Here is an 18,142-nt window from a genome sequence, read left to right as displayed (position 1 = left end):
CAGGCCAGTTACTTTGTTTATTCTTTGCAAGGCAGCAAAGCATTTTTCTTTTCCTTGAGGGAAAGACAGAGAGAGCACGCTGGAGCAGGGGAGGGGCAGAGGGAGGGAGAGAGAATCCCAAGCAGGCTCTATGCTCGGCACCATGCCAGACACGGGGCTCGACCCCACCACCTTGGGATCATGACCTGAGCCGAAATCGAGAGTCAGACACTTAACCAACAGCCACCCAGGCGTCCTGCAAGCCAAGCTTTTTAAATCATGGGTTTCCCACGTTGAACTGTTCTATACCGGGAGAGCCGTCCGGGCTGGCTATGCTCCAAGAGCAGATGTGCCCCAAGGCCCGCATGTCCCGAGGCGACTCCAGGGCGGGACCCGGCCTCGCTGGTCTGCAGGGAGAGCCGTGAGGGGACAGGGCAGGGACCTGGGCATCACCCCTGCACCTCCAGTGCACCCCAGGCTCTCAGGTTTGCCATCTGTACAGGGGCGCGCGGTCAAGTGACCCGCAGCCTCTCCAGCCTTCCGGAACACACCACGGAAGGCCCTGTGGTCAAGCCACAGACCCACAGAAACGCCTCCCGTCTCGGTCGCAGACACCTTCTGGATGCACCCAAATCGGGTGCGAGGCCGACGTCCAGGACCACTCGGCTCCCCTTCCGTGCACAAGGACCCGCACTCGGGGCTGGCTGGGGCCCCTGCTCTCCCCGCGTCATCGCCCAGCCCCCTCATGCATCCCTGAGTCCGGGCCGCTGTCCCCGCCATGCTAATCCCCGGCCCTCAGTGTGCAGCACAGGGCTCCAGCCGCAGAGGCCGGAGGGCGCACGGCGGCCTCAGGACCTGGACGCCCCACCTCTCAGGCCCCAGCAGGGTGGGGTCGCTCTTCCCCAGCCTCACCCTGGACTCTCTGCCAGCCCTGCCCCTCTCACCCGCTCCCCTGGCCGCATTTCTGCCCGGTCTTCAGGGCCACTCAGTCGTACCACTGGCTCCCATGGTGGGGCTGCCCTTTCCCAGCTTCTATTATGACTTAGTGGGGGCACCTGATTAACTTCCAGCCCATGGGAGGAGACGCAAGGAGGGGCATCCTCGGAGGGAGTGGATGTGCCTACTTATCCCTTCTCTTCATCCTGCTACCTGGGACATGAGCGCGATGGTGGGAGTCCTGCAGCCATCCTGGACCATGAGCACCGCCACGGAGTAGGGGGCCACAAGCCACGTGGGTCCTCGAGGACCACAGGGCCACCCTGCCGCTCTGGACCACTCGCCACAGAAATCTCTTCAGTAAGAGTCATAATGCGTGTTTTCTCTACAACATGCTACTGGGGGTTTCTTCCAAATACAACCAGATCCAGTTCTGACTGGTACACAGAAAACACTTAACTGATACGTGTTTACTTGCTTCGTGTCGTTTCCTACAGCAGACCGTGAGCGCTGGGAGGAGAGGCCTCTGGTCTCCCTTGGTCACCTGTGCATCTTTGCACTTAGTACAGGGCCAGGCCCCAAGGGGGCTCCTGATAGACATTATGGAAGTAAGTGGGGCCAGGGCTCAGGGTCAGGGTGCAGCACGTGATCAGGGTGAGGGGTCAAAGCGTAACAACAGTCAGGGCTCAGCGTGTGACCGGGGCCAGGGCTCAGTCTCCACTGGAGGTGGCACAAGCAAGGGGCAGCAGTGCTCACGGACAGTAGGGAGGTGAATGTCAACCAGTCAGGCACGTTTCATTGGACAAGGACAGCCCATCCCTTCCACCCACAGAGAAGGCCAACGGTGGCTTCGAGAGCGTGTGGAGAAGGATGCGAGGTTTGCGGAGCGGACGGAAGGCTTCGCGGGGCGGGGCCACCTGAGTAAGGCGGCCATTGACAAACGGCACCACCTGCGACTAGAGGGAGAGGAGGCTGCGAGGGTGGCCAGGCCGTGTCGCGGGGGGCAGCTGGCTGAATCGCCGGAGAGTTCTGGCTCCCTTCCGTAGACAAAGTCACCGACACGCTGCTGGCTCACGGTGAAAATGGAACACCAGAAGAGGGTCCGCCCAACGTGCCAGTGACGCGGGTCCGGCCCCTCTTCGGTGCGGGGGCTTCCCCGCGAGCCCTGGCACCAATATGCTGTCCGGCCCATGCCGATCCTTCAGGCTTCTGCGTGAAGGATTTTATCCACAAGGGTCAGGAGAAGGAAGAAAAGGGGAGGCGGGCAGAGGGCACGAGGCCCAAGACCAGCAAGGCCCTGGGGACCCCTGCCCTCCCCTCCTGGCCCCCAACAGCCTCCCAGGCTGTGTGGCTGCAGCCCAAGCTCGGTCTGAGAGGGCCAAGGGCTGGCCCCAGCTCCCTGAGGGACCCCCTTCCCCCCCCCCCCCCCCCAGGGGCACAGGAGGTAACAGAGAGCAGATCTGAAAACCCAGCAAGCGTTCAGGGCTCCCTGCCGGGGCCGAACACAAAGGCACAGCCTGTGTGAGGAACAGGACCGGGCTCCGTCTCATTTACTCGTGAGCATCACCACCGGCAGGGCCTTCTCCGTTGTTATTTTATGCTTATGTAGGAAAAATAATTCTTTTTGCAAGAAACATCAGTAGGTACAAAATGGTATCCCGCCCCATACAGTACCAGATGACATAAATGCACACGTGTGTCTGTCAGACCACAGATCTAACACCGGGCAGAAATGACCGCAGGCTGCAAGACGGGGGCGTCCTGGGCAGAACCAAGAAAACCACAGGAGCCCAGCCCGCAGTGTCCCCACGTCCAGGAGGAGGAGGCTTCCGGCGGGCCCTCTGGGTCACCCTCTGGGGACCTTCCTGACACCCCGCTGAGCCAACCCTCCAGGTCTGGGGACACCGAACCCTCTATACCCCCTGTGGCCGCAGGGGGGTGCTGGCTCTGCCCTCCAAGGCACTCGGCACAGCAGGTGAGAGCGCGGGACTGGAGCAGAGGCCGGGCCCCGCCAGCGCCCCTCTGCGTCTTCCAGCCACAACGTCCCTGAGTAGACTTCTGTCCAGGACCACTGACCGGCCCCAGAGCCTTTCCCTGCACGAGTGTGTCCTGTGTCCTTGCCGGCTCCATCGAGGCCCCAACTCCACCCTGCTGTCCCCCAGCCTGCCTCTCAGAAGGGCTGGGGTCCCCGCTCCTTGTGCAGCCCCCCAGGGACCAGACCCTAGACCTCCTCTTCCACCTTCAGGATCATCCCTGAGAAGACCTCCAGGCCCGGGTGGGGGCCCTGGGGGCTGCCCTGGGGGCCTCTGGTGGGCCCAGAGGCCACTCCCCCAGCAGGGGTGCCGTCCAGGACTGTGGGCGAGGCTCCCCGGGCCGGGCAGGCCTCCACCAGCTTCTCGAGGGTCCGGTTGAGGGCCTCGACGCCGTCGGCCAGCCGCTGGCTCTGCTCGGCCAGCCTCTGGAGCAGCAGGTTCTGCTGGGCCATCAGTGCATTCTGCTGCTGAGACCAGTGGGAGAGCAGGGCGCCCTGTCGCCGATGGGAGTCCAGCAGTCGCTGCTCAAACTCGGAGGCCTCCGCTGCGGGCCTCCCGGGGGGCGGGGGTGGCACAGTGGAGGGCGGGGAGGGTCCAAGGGCCCCTGGGAATGCAGCTGCAGGGGGCACCGAGGCCGGGGAGGCTGGCGGGGAGGGCGAGGAGGCAGGTGCAGGGACAGTTCCTCGTAGGTCCAGGGGGTCAGGTTCGGGCAGGCTTGGCCCATCCAGGGTCCGCAAGGGTAGCCACAGGCAGCTGGGGGCCTCGTCTTCCTCATCCGCTGGTGAAGGGGGACAGGAAATGTCAGCCTCCAGCAGCCATGACTCTGGGGCAACACCTCAGAGGGATGGGGAGGTGACGGGTGGGGGCCCTCTGCACACGGCCCTACTTTGGTCTCCTGATGCCCCTCCATGGTGGGCAGCAGCACCCGTATGAGGAAACCAGGACTCAGAGGTGAGTCTTCCTCTAGGAACACTTAAGTCCAAACCTTCAGCCTGGCAACCGCAAAGCCTCGGTGCTTGTCCCCCATGCCGCCATTTGTCTACACTCCACCCAGCTGGCTGCGGTCTACCGTCCAGTCTGTCATCTGTTCACCTACGCATACCACCCACCAAGCTATCTGCCCATCAATTTCTTCATCCGTCACCCATCCATCTCCTTCCTTCTTTTCATCTTTCCTTATACTCATCCACCAATCTTCCTTCCATCCATCCATCCACCCATGCCTCCGTCTGTCCATCCATTCACTATCCATCTATCGTCCGTCTACTCATCCATCTACCCATGCCTCTGTCCACGCATTCATCCATCGTCCATCCTCTCTCGACCCATCCATTTACCCAGCCCTCTGTCTACCCATCCATCCATCATTCATCCTCCATCCACCCATCCATTTACCCCTGCCTCTATCCATCCATCCATTCACCCACCCACCCACACATCATTCATCCACCCATTCATTTACCCACACCTCTGTCCACCCGTCCGTCCATCCATCCATCCATCCATCATCATCCTTCCTCCATCCACCCACCCATTTACCCCTGCCTCTATCCACCCATCAATCCACCACCCATCCACCCATCCATTTACCCACGCCCTGTTCACCTATCCATCCACCCACCCATTGACCCATGGTTCCATCCATCCATCCATCCATCCATCCATCATCCATCCACCCATCTGTCCATCCACACCTCTGTCCATCCATCCATCCATCCATCCATCCATCCATCCATCCATCCTTCCTCCATCCACCCAGCCATTTACCTATGGCTATTCACCCATCCGTCCATCCATGCCTCCATTCATCTACCCATCCATCCAGGAACCCATCCATCAACCTCTGAGTGCACTCCTCCAGCAAGTAGATGTTCCAGGAGGGGGGGAGGGTGTACATGAAGCAAAGCTTTCCCCGTGCAGCAGGAAAAGCCCTGGACATGAAATCCTACAGCCTAGGCTCCAAAATCAGCTTTTCCCCTTGAGACCCATGTGGCTTTTGGAAACCCTTTTGCTCTGGACCTTCAGTCCCCAATCTGCACCTGAAAGGTCTGGCTAAGGACTAATCCTCCCTCCTGTCTGGGTGTGGAGGTCACGTTGGTCAATGCCCCAGGGAAAACCTGAACCTGAAACGTGGGGCTATGTCATGCCCTGTCTTGGTGCACACTTCCACCCCTCCATCCAGTGGAGGTGAGAGGAAGGACATGCCTGCGTGGCAGCAGCTTTGGGCCGCACCTGTCAGTCTGAGCCCCACTCACCTCACCTAGGGCACAGGGGATCCTGAACTGCCACGGAAATGGGGTGGTGACAGCATCACCCCAGAGGACAGGGTCCGATGAGCAACATGGGGCTGGGGTAGGGGTCTGAGCCTGATGAGGTGTCCGTGGACACAGGTGGCCCCCCATGCCACCTCCACACCGCCTCCTGCTGCTCCTCCTGCTCCGCTGTCACACCTTCTTTCTGGGGTCCTGGCATCTGCAGGTCCTGCTCGGATGGCCCCAGGGCATTCGTGGAGGGGGCCACCCTGCTGGCCTGTTGCTTCCCTCTCAAGACGAGGCTTTCTGGTGGTGAGGGCTTCGGGCAGGCACTGCCACTCGGAAGAGTTTCCATCAGAGAGAGGCCGGGCCCTGAGCTTCTGGCAAGTCTGTGTCGCTTCATTCGCAACCTGAACCTTCTGCTCCGGAAGGCCCCGGAAGGACCAAGCCTGGTGGAGAGGCCCCAGGTGAGGGCCTGGCTGCCCTCGGTGTACCACAAGGTGGCAGGGGCCGTGAGCCGGGCCGGGAGCACCGAGCTGCTGTTCTCTTGCCTCTGCTCCCATCTTGCAGATGAGACCTTGCCACGGCCCCTGTCTTCTCCTGGTGTGGCACTGACCAGCTCCCACGTGTGACCCACCCATAGGCACCCTGACTTCAAGTCTGACGGCCACTGACGGAGAAAAGAGGAAGCCGACACTGACACAGCTTTGGCTTCCCGGACACCCGGGGAACGAGAGCCCAGGGAACCACCCGCCCACCTCTCCCGGGAGCCCTCTGCCCCGCTCCTGCCTGCCACGGCCCCCACACAGGGGTCACGTCCAGCCTGCGTGTGGCATCCTGAGCTTGCCCGGGCAGCTCCTCCTTTGGCCTCCGAGCACAGCGTCCTTTCCACCGAGACGATCCCACTTGGCCTTCAGGATGGAGCGTGTACTCTCCCAGGAAGCCGTCCCTGCTCCGCTAGCCTGGGGTCCCCCTGTCGCCAGGCTGGACCATCCGCGCCACCCCACCCCACCCTTAGGATGCCCACTGGTGGAGAGGCGGGCTCCATGGGGTCCATCTGCGTGTCAGAGCCCAGCGTGGAGCAGAGGGCCAGTGTGTAAGTGACGAGTGAATGGGCGCTGGCTCCCGAGCCCTCCCTCCCAGCCGGACCAAGGCCCAAGCCCGCCTGGCCTGATCAGGTGCTCACGTGGTCGCCGCGGGTCAGCACAGAGGCCCAGTGGTCCGTCCCCAAGGCCGCTCTAAGCCCCGTCGCAAGCGAACAAAGGTCTGATATTTGCTCTCTCTCCCTCTGAGCCACCCAACTGGTCCCAAGCCAAGCTCCACTGGCTCCAAGAAGGGAGGGTCCCTCCCAGCTTCCAGCCCGGGGCCAGGCCAAAGGCAGACCCGAAACACACAGGCACCTAGACTGCAGGTGCAGGAACAGGAGGGTCGGAGGAGCCCTCTCCACGGCCGGTTCCCTCTGGGAAGGAGGCAGACACTGCCCGACACACGTCGCCCTTCTGGGGAGAAGAGACCACAGAGCTTTCCATAGGGCACCTCGGTGAGTGTGCTCCTGGGAAACCATGGGTGGGCACCCACACAGTGAGACCTCCCGGGCGGGCGCCGCTCGCACTCTCAACCAATTCCCTCCCTGCAGCTTCCACAGAGCTAGCCGGCAAAGGCCCTGGCCGCCTGCCTTCGCGGGGGTGCAGACGGCGGGCGACCGTGCACAGCGTCCTGGGTGCAGACCCCGCCGTCCTGCCTCTCCCCTCCCGGACACCAGTCCACCTCGGCTGGGAAAAGACCCTGTGGGCGTGCCCCTCCCACATACAGGGCAGGGCCTGGGCCTCCCAGGGAGACAGGGGACGGAGGGGGCCACGGGCCAGCCGGGCCGTCCCCTCAAACTGACTTACTTGGTGCCGGCTGGCTCCAGCCAGGAGCTCGCTGGCCGCCTCTGTGTGCGAGGACGCAGCCTCAAGGCTGGCTTCAATACTATCTGCAAATCAAGACAACAGAAGCAATTACAGAGTGGAGACCCTGAGGGTGTGACGAGGGCCAGCCCAGGGAGCCCAGGCCCAGGGGCTTGGAGCAGGGCCTGCCCTCCTGTGGCCACTAAGGCCCCGCCCTGGCTTCACCAGAGGCCAGGTGAGGAGTCCAGACTCCAGAGAAGCGGAGGCTGCAAGGCGCTGGGCCACCTGGCTGGGGCAGGCGCTGGTCGCCAGAGCCGTCAGAAGGTGCCCTCGGGGCAGGGGCCACCCACTCGGGAAAGGTAGAGGCCAGCCCGGAAAGAGGCCCCACCCTGCTACTTTTCTGCACCCTTGGGCCGTCCTCCAACTCCTGACCATGGCCCCTGCTTCTAAGAAGGGGCCAGAGCCACCGTGAGGATGACCGTGACCGGGTCCATGAATGCAGGTGCAGGGGGCCGGGCAGCGGCACGCGCTGGCCTCTGGCCACTTCAGCGTGGGGCTCCGGGCACGGGCCTGGTGGGGGTGTCCACACAGCCCCTGACACGTCACACCGGCAGCAACAGCTAAGCCACCGTCCCGAGGCCCAGAGCAGCCCCAGGAAACCAGAAAATTCCACTCAGCAACTGGCGGGAAAGAGGCGGCATCATGAAAACGTGTGCCGAATTCATAACCAGACCCATTCGGGACACGCAGCCAGGCCGCAGGGACGTGCGGAGCAACGGTGAGCTGAGACAAGGACGTTCGCCCACGGTGGGAACCGGGTTGGAGTCCCGGTGAGGGATGCGGCTACGCTGTTTCCTCTCCTACCACCAGGGATCCTGGTGGCGCCGGACAGAGGGAGCGGGTGACCACAGCAAGAGGCGCTCTCTCCACAGACCGGCTGCTCTCGCTGCTGGCCACTGCAAACGCCCGGAGTCCCCTCTTCCAGGGAAAGGACACAGGCCTCCGAACTCCTGAACTTTGGTTGGGACTTCGGAGGCAGAAACAGGTAAGTTCAAGAGGCACCTCTCCCCCGGGGCACCCCGGGCACCACCCGAGCCGAGCGACGCGGGAGGCCCGAGGCCGGGGACAGAGAAGGTACAGATGGACACAAGTGCCTCTGGGGCACAGCGCCCTCTGCCCAGTGGGTCGCTCTGCGGGGGTGTCTTCCCCGGGGCTCCTTCCCCTCAGACTAAGCACAGCCCCCCCACGTGGAGCCCCACTGGAAGGAGAGGAAGGAAAGCTTGGCCCCCCCTTGCGCCGGGTCACCCCTGCTTCTCCCACAAGTGCAGCGCCCACCCCCCAGCGTCCATCCAGGCCCCCGCCCCTGCCACGGCCCAGCTCCTATGCCAAGAAGCCACCTTGCACCCCCAGGCCATGGGCGGCAGCAGCCCCACCTGGCTCCCGCTGAGGAAAGAGGCGGGCGCACGGGGCAGGAACAGCTGCCACCACGCGCAGGAAGACAGCAGGGCCACAGCCGTGCCGGGCGCTGGGGGCCGCACTCCTAGCTGATCTCTCCCGTACGCAGCAACCACACGGAGCCTGGGCTGCCCCAGGACCCTGCGCTCAAGCTCCGACAAAGCCCAGGTCTGGTCTGCACCCAGCAAGGTCCTGGGGACACCGAGAGCCCAACTCTGATGGTACAATACTGCCCGGATTCACAAGTGGTCCCCACAGCTGAAGCCCAGCTCAGACCAGGAACGGGCGCACTCAGCACTCAGCCAGCAGAGCCCTCCCCAGATCACAGTTCTGCCCCTGCCCACCCGCTCACAGCCAGCTCCCCCGTCCTGAGCCCCAGGGGCAGCCAGGCAGGCAGGGGGCACCCTAGTGCTCCGCTGGCCGTGAAGCACACGGCCTCTGCCTCACCTTGAAGATCCCAGGTGGGTCAAGGGCAAATTGCAGGAGCCCTGAGCTGACCCCCAGGCCCCCTGCAGGACTGCTCAGTGGGAGCTGCCTTGCAGGGCTCTGCTGTGGAGAGCTACAGGGCATCTGGGCACCGGGCCAGGCCTCCAGGGCCCAAACAGACCCCCCATTAGCACTGCTCCCCCAAACACTGACAGAAATCAGGGGGATGCACCCCAAGGTGCAGCAGATAGCACCCTGTGGAGGCCCCACAACACTGTCAGCTGGCTGTCCTCACCCCTGTGGCCTTGACGGGGCCCCTGCAAGCCTGCCCCTGCCCCAGCCCCTGGGCCAATGCTGACCCAGATGGAGGAACTGGTGGGACCTTCAGCAGCAGTCTCTGCACAACCCCCCCCCCTCCACCCCCCGATCAGGCTTTGCAGCCACCTCCCTGCCCCATAGCTCAGCCCTGCCAGGGAGGCCGGCCCCATGCATTCCCATTCGGTGACAATCAGCACTGTCCCAGGAGGGACACTCCCAGGAGGAGCCCAAAGCGCTAAGAGACCGGTCAGTCAGCTGTCCCCATGGGGCTGCAGGGTCTAGGGAAGGGGGCGCCTGGCTCAGCAGGGCAGACAGAGTTGTCTGGGCTGGACTGGGCCCCACCATCAGCCAGCACAGGGGACCTTCAGGAGCAACACAGCCACCAAGTTCCTGCCCTGCTCCAGGGCTGGGGACTTAGGGGGTGGGTCCGGGCACACCAGTGCCACCTCTGCCAGCACCCCCTCCAGTGGGCACACCCTGGACCCCAAAACCGGGTCTTGCTCTGCCTGTAAGGAGAGTGGGGCGCCCCCCCAGGATGACAGGCTGGTCGCGATCAAGGCCAGCCCCCAGGGACGGCAGCAGGTCCACACACGTCCCCCAGCGGGTCCACCAGCAGCTCCGAAGCGGCCATCCATCATCAGGGGCTCGTGGCCCTGTCTCTGCAGGGCTGAGTCCTGCGGTCCACTCCGCGGCCTTCAAGAGGGAGCCGTCCTGCTCCAGGCTTCATCCCCACCATGCTTCCAGCAGCGGCCCGAGAAGCGCAGGGTTCGTCTTGGCCGTGAGGAGGGGCGCAGCCCCCGAGCAGACTGACCAGGACGTGCAGAGGTGTCTTGAGGAGGAGGAACAGCAGGAGGGAGCACTGAAGGAGGCGGCACAGGAGTCCGAGGCGGCACCACTCTGGAGGCCAGAGGAGGCTGGGTGCGGCAGAAGAGCCCATCGAGCACCCTATGCTTGCCTCACCAGGCACAGAAACTTCCAGCAAAGGGGGGCCCTGTGGGCGGGCGCGCGGGCTCAGGGTGGGGCGTCAGTGTACCTTGGGAAGCTGAGAGCCACCGGAGACCGGCCTGGCCTGGTCTGGGGCCTGAGGGGCCCTGGGGAGAAGAGCCCCCACAATGAGAGCACAGGAAGGGGTCAGAGGTCAGGAGCGGTCTCCCCTGCCCCACACCAGGAGAGTGGCACTGAGTGGGGGCAGGGAGAGGAGCGCGGCCCCTCGTCGTCTGCTCCCTGAGCCTCCAGAGGCACCTGGCTGTGCTGTGTCACGGTGGGGGCACCCCCAGAAGGGTCCCAGCTTGGGGCCAGGATGAGTCTGACTCTGAGCCCCAGCTCCTTTGCTCCCCATGTGGGCCGGCCTCTCCCCGACCGGAGGCTCAGTTTCCCATCTGGAAGCAGAAAGGCCCCACGTGGGTGGTGGCCACGCCCACAGGCCCGCAGCCCTCCCCTGAGCGTCCTACTCCCCAGAAGCCCGGGCACGGTGGGGGGCGGGGGGCAGGCCCGGGGCGGGGTGGGGGGGGGCCACTTACTTGGCAGGGGCTCGGCAGCCTGGCCCTCGCCTAGGGGGGCTGGGGCCGAGAAGGTCTCGGCCACCATGCGCTCGACAGGGGTGAGGACGAGGCCGGGGGCCCGTGGGCGCTCCGCCAGCTTCTTGCGCACTGCCCCTCGCAGGTCCCTCCACTTGTGCTTGAGGTCACCCAGGTCCCTCCGGCAGTAGCCCAGAGCGTTCACGGCCTGCAGGATCTTGCTCCACACTCGGTGCTTCCGGGAGGGCGTGCCCCGCAGCGCCCCAAACAGCAGCGGGTAGTGGCGGGCCACCCTCTGCACCAGCACCTCCGTCTCCTGGGGGCTGAAGTTGGGCTTGCGCGTCTTGGTGCGGGAGTGAGGGCCCGGCCGCAGGGGCGCCACGGCTGGCTCGGGGCTGGAGCTCTGCCGGCACGTGGCCCTGCCGCTGCTGGACCCTGGAAAGGCACCAGAGGCTGAAGGAGCAGGCGGGCTGGGAACAGCAGAGCGCCACCCGGCTCAACCCCAGGCATGCACTGTGTCCACAGGAGCGCACACGGGCCCCTGCCCATCATCCATCGTGGTGGGATCACCCACGTCAGCACGCGGCGGGATGCCCAAGTCCCAGCTACTCTGGTCCCCAGGCCCGGACCGCAGTTGCCACAGGTCAGCCCTTGCCTGTCCCTCTCCCCTTCCCCGCCTGGAGACGGCCCCTCCCGATCAGCCCGTCACGGGGACTGAGTGACCATCTGGGTGACATGCGGGTATCCATCTGGAGTGGACACGCACTCTGCATGCCCAGAGACAGCCAGCCAGAGGTGGAACCAGCTCCAGCAGCTGTGCTGAGGCCAATGGGGGCGAGGGGTGGGGGACGTGGGCCCAGGCAGGGGCCTGGGGAGAGAGCGCCTCGAGGGCACGCTGGACCCGCCCGCTGTCCAGCTGTCGAGCAAACCCCTGCCTGCAGCCCAGGCTCTGAGAAGGAGGGTAAGGGGAAGCCTGCCGGACAGCAGCCCCAGGAGGGAGGCGGCCCCACCCTCCCCTGGGGGTGCAGCATGGCCAGGGGGACGGCCGGGCTGGATGCCAGAACCTTGGAACGGGGGTGCAGAGGCTGGCGGGGGGCTGCCTATGCCGGCCAGTGGCTTTGGCCTACCCCACACACTCAGGGTGCCCAGGCACGCGAACAGTAGGAGGGCCCACGTAGCCACATGGGGTGCAGAGGCCAGGCTGAGGGGGGCTGAGGTCCTCATGTGGAGGGAACACAGAAACAGCAGGGACATCAGCCTGCTCCCGGCACGGCCCTGCCCCCACCGCACCCATTTCCCAAGAAGCGGCCCCTCCAAGGTGACTCTGGGCGCCACACGTCCAGTGCTCTCTGCCGAGGCACCTGCTGCAGCCTCGGCCCCTCCCCCACCCAAGGACAGTTTGTCCTCGCCCAGGGGGGGTCCCTGGGTGGGAGAAAGGCCCGGGCTCTTCAATGAGCAGAATGGATGGGCCACCCTCTCGCACAAGGCTCCCTGACCCTAGCCTTCCTGAGGGGCTGGGGAGACCTGGGGACATGGAGAAGGAGGGCAGCAGATACGCAGACCCCTGGAACTGCCCTGGGTCTCATTCATCCAGGAGGCAGCCCTGCCCACACCTGGCGGAAAGGGCAAGGGGCTGTGGGGCAGGTGGCTCAGATACCCACCAATGGCATCTCCTTGCTCTGACACCATGGAGGCCAAGTCCTTGATAATCTGATTTACATCCAACAAGTCACTCTGTGGAAACAAGAAGGCAGGTGTTAGGTGCAGTGGTCAAGGGCACAGCCATCAGAGGGTGCTACGTGAAAGCCAAGAGAGCCTAGGGTCCCCCCTCCCAACCAAGTCAGAGACAGGGCTGGAATCTGAATACTATTTCCTGACTCCAAGGCCAAACCCCAAGCTCTCTGAGAATCCCAGGGCTGTAAGCTCCCTCACTGGGTACAGAGGACCCAGGGCTGGCCCTCAGAGAGCTGCAGTCAAGTGCAGAGCAGTGTCACCAACACTGCCTGCACCTCCTACAGGCCCATCAGTCCTGTAGCCACCTTGTTCCCCACACTTGCTTTGGGGCTCCTTGATAGAAGGATACCTTTCCCTCTCTGTACAGCCAGCACCTGGCATAAGGCAGCACACGGGTGCCACTGAATAAGTCCTGAAGAAGCAGGATAGGTTGATGGATGGATAGACAGATGTATGACTGGATGGTGGATGAATAATAGATGGACAGAGGGTGGCTGCATGGATGAACAGTGGATGAGTAGATGAGGAGACGGTGGATGGGTGGGTGGGTGGATGAACAGATGAGTCGGTAGATGGTGGACAGGTGGATGAGTAAACGATGGGTGGATGGATGAGCGGGTGGTGGGTGGATGATGGATAGATGGTGGATGGATGGATAGGTGGGTAGACGTGGGCAGATGAATGGCTAGATGGATGGGTGGATGGATGGATGGATGGATGGACGGATGATGGAGAGACGGATGGAGACGGTAGGTGGGTGGATGACACACAGTGGATGGTGGATGGATGGCAGTCCCACTGCCATGGAAAGACTGGGTGGCTTCATGAAGCTGGTGAACAGGGCAAGGACTAGAAATTTGGCCCAGGGGGGTCTGGGGCACCTCACTCCTCCATGCTGCCCAACTGCTTAACTCCACTTGCCAGGGAGCTAGCAGTGACGCCTGTGGGGGACACGGCCACACCGTTCACACAGGCCACATGCTGGGGGCACGTCACACACCATCCTGAGGCCAGGTCAAAACGCCCAACTGACAGTAGACGTTGGGCGCTCAAGAGGCTCCGTGACCTCCGGGGCCTCTCAGACAGGGGGAGGGCTGGTACTGGCACCGGGGCCCACTGGCTCCAAGGCCACCCTTTTTCTGAATGCCACCCTGCAGGGACCAGCTCTTCCACTGGCCAGCCAGGTCGCCCTGGGCAAGACCGTTCACCTCGGGGCCAGGTTTCCTCACCTATCGTGTGACCCAAACCAAAGCTTCCTCCTTCAGTGCCTGGCTTGTGGCCAGGGATGAGCCCCAGTCAGGGAAGGCTCCTCCAGGCCAGTGAGAGGGGCGGGGAGGGGGCGGCGAGAACCCTACCCCAGGCCCACCCACTCTACAGCTCATTCTGGAACTCAGATCGATTTCCACAGGGGTCACTGCAAAATATTACGGGGAAATTCATTCTCTTTTTAGGAGTGTTCTCGGAAATGAAGCAATTAGCATGTACTCAAACCCACGTGTGCTACCGACTACAATTCAATTACAGGCTTAACCACGGTGCAGGCAGATGGCCACCCTGTGGAAGCGGCCCGTGGCCGGGAGGGTGGCCGTCAGTGTGGAGCCTGTGGGCCTCAGCCCCGGGGACTGAAGCAGGTGAGTGGGTGCTGGGTAGCCCTGGGCCTGGGCCCATTTCTGGGATCTCGGTCACCACAGCCTCCCGAGTGAGGCCACCGGTGGTGGGGGGTGGGGGGACACCCAACCTAGGCTCCACCCTCACGTGGAGACGTCAAGGTCACAAGATAAAGGCTGCAGGCCCAGCGGGGCCTCAGTCAGACTGCCTGCCGCCCAGATTCCCCAGCTTCCACCCCAACCCTGTCAGAGGCTGGGCACAGACCAGCCACACCCAACCCTGACCTTGCCACTGAGGCCTCTCTCACACGAGGCTGGCCCTGGATGCACTTGGACTCGACTCTTGGGGGCCTTTCTACGCTAACTCAGTCCCCCCTTATTGTGTGTAAGCACGCCTTCTGGTACTCCCACTTTGCAGACAGGTCAGGCAGGGAAACCAAGTCACCCACAGGTTAAGGGACTCTCCCAAGGGCATGTGGCTGATAAATGGTGAGCAGCAAATACCTGACCCAGGTTACCGCCCACCCAGACGGCACTGCTGGAGTGACACAGGGAGGTCGTGTGGCGCGGCCGCTTGCACGGGTGGGATTAATGGGCACGTCCGGCGTTGCTTCCCACGGGCAGGGGCCACTGAGGGCCACAGCTGGCGTGGTGCTGCCCGCGGCCCTGTCCGGCCCACAGGGACACAGCCTCAGCAAAGGACAGGGCAAAGAGGGGCGTCGTTGAGCAGGGGACACGAGCCCGGTGCCCCCCTAGGGGCCTGCCAGGGTAGAGGTGGCCACCGTACGGCCACTAGCACGCCACTGATCCCAACAGGCTGGGACAGGCCCAGACGGAGCACAGAGGCCCCATCTGGCTCACGTTCTGGGCTTCGGGGGAGACCTCCCTTACAGACGCGGCGGCCGAGGCCGTCTTCCCACCTGCAGACACACCGGTGTAGAGGCTGACGGCCGGCCTCACACACCTTCCCTGCCGGGACCCGACTCGTCCCAGGCAGGGGGTTCCTGCGGCGGGGAGCCCTCAGCACACCGCCAGGGCCATCCATGGCCCGGCAGCTCAGGCCGGGGGTGCCCATCCGGGTCCCTGCCCTCACCCCCAACCACAGCGTAACACCTGCCGGGCCCGCACGTGGGGCCCTGATCGAGGGACAGACGGAGGCGGGTGGACTGCCACCTGGGCCTGCTGGCTGCTCCCGACTGGCCCAGTGGACCGGCAACCCGGAGCAGAGACGGCGTGGTCTGCTGGCACGAGCGGGGGTTCCCGGAGCCCTCGGTGCCCTCGGTGCCCGGGGCGGCAGCAGGATGGAGGAGGGGACCTTACGCGGGGTGACCCACGCTGGACCACGGGTCAAGGGCACCCACAACTCAGGGCTGCGCGCCTGGGAGGTTCCCACGCACAGGCCCCTTGGCGGTCAAGGTCACCTGTCACACACACACCCTTCTTTATTCTGGGCCTCTCTCTTTTCAAAACGCCCAACGCTCAGACCCCTGACCCTCACCTGCCCCCAAGCGGATGGCTCAGCCGACTCTGCAGGACCAAGGCTGGCCCTCGTCCCAGCAGACCATCCTGAGGCCCTGCTCCACCCCCCAGACCCGTAACACACGATGCTCTCCGTCATTCAGCAACACATAAACAGAACGTCATCCGTCCTGAACGGCAGCTCAGGCTGGGCTCCCGGAAACAGTGACACTAAGAACCGCCCCCTCCCCATCCCATCCCTTTTGTGTTCTGGAAAATGCCCTAAGCAGAGAATCCCTTCCCCGTGTGACTTAGACCTGTTCGCCACATGGGACAGACTCCAGGACACCCCCTGTTCACCCAGGACCAGGCCAGACGCAGAGCTCTTGTTCCCACCCTGTGCTGAATGCTCATCATCCCCCTGGCCTGTCAGGACAAAAGGCTTGGGAACAGACTCTGAGCTCAGTGTGTCTGCTGCCTGGGCCTGGACACCCCCTAACCCAGACACCTCACCCACCCCTCCACCAGACACAAGAGGATCCCCGCTGCCCGGCTCTAGGGGCATATGCACAGCCTATGGCCCCGGAGTTCACCTGATGGGAGACATCGGCCTGTAACGATCCTTTTGAATAAAAACTCTCCTTGCTCAACAAAGCAAGTGAGCCCTGTGGGGGAGGAATGAGGGGTGTGAGAGTGTCCCAAAGCCCCACGTGCTGCAGCTGGTCTCTGCCAGGTCTGAGGGCTGTAGGCACGGGAGCGGGAGGACAGGACGCCGCGAGGGGGCCGGGCTGACTGCCGGGCCCCTGTGCAGGGCCAGCCCCGTGAGGCAAGCGGGATGCACACACCCATCACGAACAGCAGACAAGACCACAGGGCAGGGCTGCGTTCTGATGGCTTCCCTGCGGAGGCCCTGGCAGGGCAGCCGTGCTCCCCAGACAGGTGGTCCCACAGCTGTGCTTGGTTCTGTGGCTCCTGAAGGATGGCTCAGAGGCGCTGGGACATCCTGGCGATGCGGGGTTCGTGTCTCATTCACCCCGGCACCCAGTGGCTGTTTGCATAATGGATGGGGTCATGAGGACTAGGCAGGCTCCGGGGACAGAGCCCCTGATGCGCCGGGACAGGGAGGGCCCACGAGAGGAGGCGCAGACGGGCACCCCAGCAGCAGAAGGCAGCACACAGAAAGGGAACATCTGGGCAAAGGCAACTGACACTGACAAGCGTCCCCCCCAGGCCCTGTCCCGGGCGCCCAGGACACTGGCAGGCAGGCCTCAGCTCCCGGAGGAGGATGCCGAGGGCAGGGGGGCCCAACTCCCAGGCAGGCCCAGGGGCACCCCTGAGACGTAGATCCCACCAGGAGCCGGGGTGGGAGCCACGCACGGGCACAGCTTGGGGCCAGGCTGCCCACGGGCCTGAAGGTGAGCTTCCGCTGGGGGCCCGGAAGCCCCCAGAGCCACCCAAGGACGGCGCCCACCAGGGACGTCAAGCGGCAGCAGCTGTGGTGCGCGAGGGCGGCGGGCGCTGGGAGCCGTGCGCCTGGCGTGGGCACCAGAAAGCAGAGGAGTGGGTGACGGAGAGACTCAAAACACCTCGACTTAGTAAATGTTTAAATCATGCCATTATTTTCCTGATTGCTTCTAAAACTAGGGCTCGTCAAAAGCTCTCATGGAATCTTTTTTCTGTTCTTTTGCTGGCACCACATAGTAACAACCTTGCACGGGACATAATAAAACCTCGATAAGTGTGCGTGTGTGTGTGTGCGTGTGTGTGCGTGCGCACACCTGTGCGTTCCTTCACTTTCAAGAAGGAAAAGAAAGAAAATACCACTGCGTTTTTTCTATTACGCGATCTCTTCTTATAATTAGAATCTTGGCAACCATCCGCCTATGAACACGACTGTTCCAGTTAATGGAACAGCCAAACTTTACTGATTTATTCCCATATTTATAGGTATCAGCCACGTCACCCCCTCCCCGCCCCCCGCCTTCTGGCTGCACAATGCCACCTTCAGGGAGGGTAGTTGGGCCCCGTGGCTCTGCCTCCTCCCCAGCCTCCTCCCTCCCAGGCCTGCCAGGCAGCCATGGCAACAGACCAGCTGGTGTGCTGGGTCAGGTGCACACGGCTCCGGAGGGGGCAGGGAGCACCAGTCCTCACAGGTGAGATCAGGTGAGGTGGGCTTGGGGGGGAGCCCCGCGCAGACACGGCCGTCCGGCCCCGGGGGGCTGCCCAGGCTGGGAGCGGACAGACGACTAGGGCTCCGGTGCGGTCAGCCGGACCCGAGCCCGGCAAGCCTGCCCCACGCTGGCAGTGGCTAGGGGCACGCGCCCATCTCATTCGACCTCCCCCCACCCTGGGAGACGAGGCACTGCCCTCCCTCCGGACAGGAAGAGCCAGCCTCAACCAGGATTACGTGGCCGTGGGCAGGGCAGGGCTGGGGCTCAGGGGCTGGCTCCTTCCACTCCCGGCTCCTGGGCCCCGCGCCCCCTCGGCGACCGCCTGCATCCTTCCCATCTGGGAGAGAGGCTGAGAGGCAGGGGTCAG

The 18,142-nt window shown here is 63.8% G+C and overlaps 1 protein-coding gene across 14 annotated transcripts in view; it reads right to left on the bottom strand.

Annotated features, from left to right (window-relative positions):
* Nucleotides 1-18,142, bottom strand: part of TSNARE1 (t-SNARE domain containing 1) — a 153,555-nt gene that overhangs the window by 46,633 nt on the left and 88,780 nt on the right. For 7 of the 14 annotated variants that reach the window (XM_027063772.2, XM_027063773.2, XM_027063770.2 and 4 more), the window contains 3 exons: nt 12,467-12,539; nt 10,809-11,240; nt 2,501-3,726 (listed from right to left, as the gene is read on the bottom strand). In XM_027063772.2, coding sequence (XP_026919573.2) covers nt 3,137-3,726; nt 10,809-11,240; nt 12,467-12,539 — 1,095 coding nt within the window. In that variant the 3' untranslated portion in view covers nt 2,501-3,136. Of the gene's footprint in view, nt 1-2,500; nt 3,727-7,092; nt 7,176-8,119; nt 10,118-10,808; nt 11,241-12,466; nt 12,540-18,142 lie in introns of those variants that run through there. The other 7 variants (XM_027063777.2, XM_053208711.1, XM_027063778.2 and 4 more) reach the window with 5 other exon arrangements.

This window comes from Acinonyx jubatus, chromosome F2 (genome assembly GCF_027475565.1).
Source record: "Acinonyx jubatus isolate Ajub_Pintada_27869175 chromosome F2, VMU_Ajub_asm_v1.0, whole genome shotgun sequence".
Taxonomy (NCBI): domain Eukaryota; kingdom Metazoa; phylum Chordata; class Mammalia; order Carnivora; family Felidae; genus Acinonyx; species Acinonyx jubatus.
This window is presented reverse-complemented; position numbering and strand designations above follow the sequence as displayed.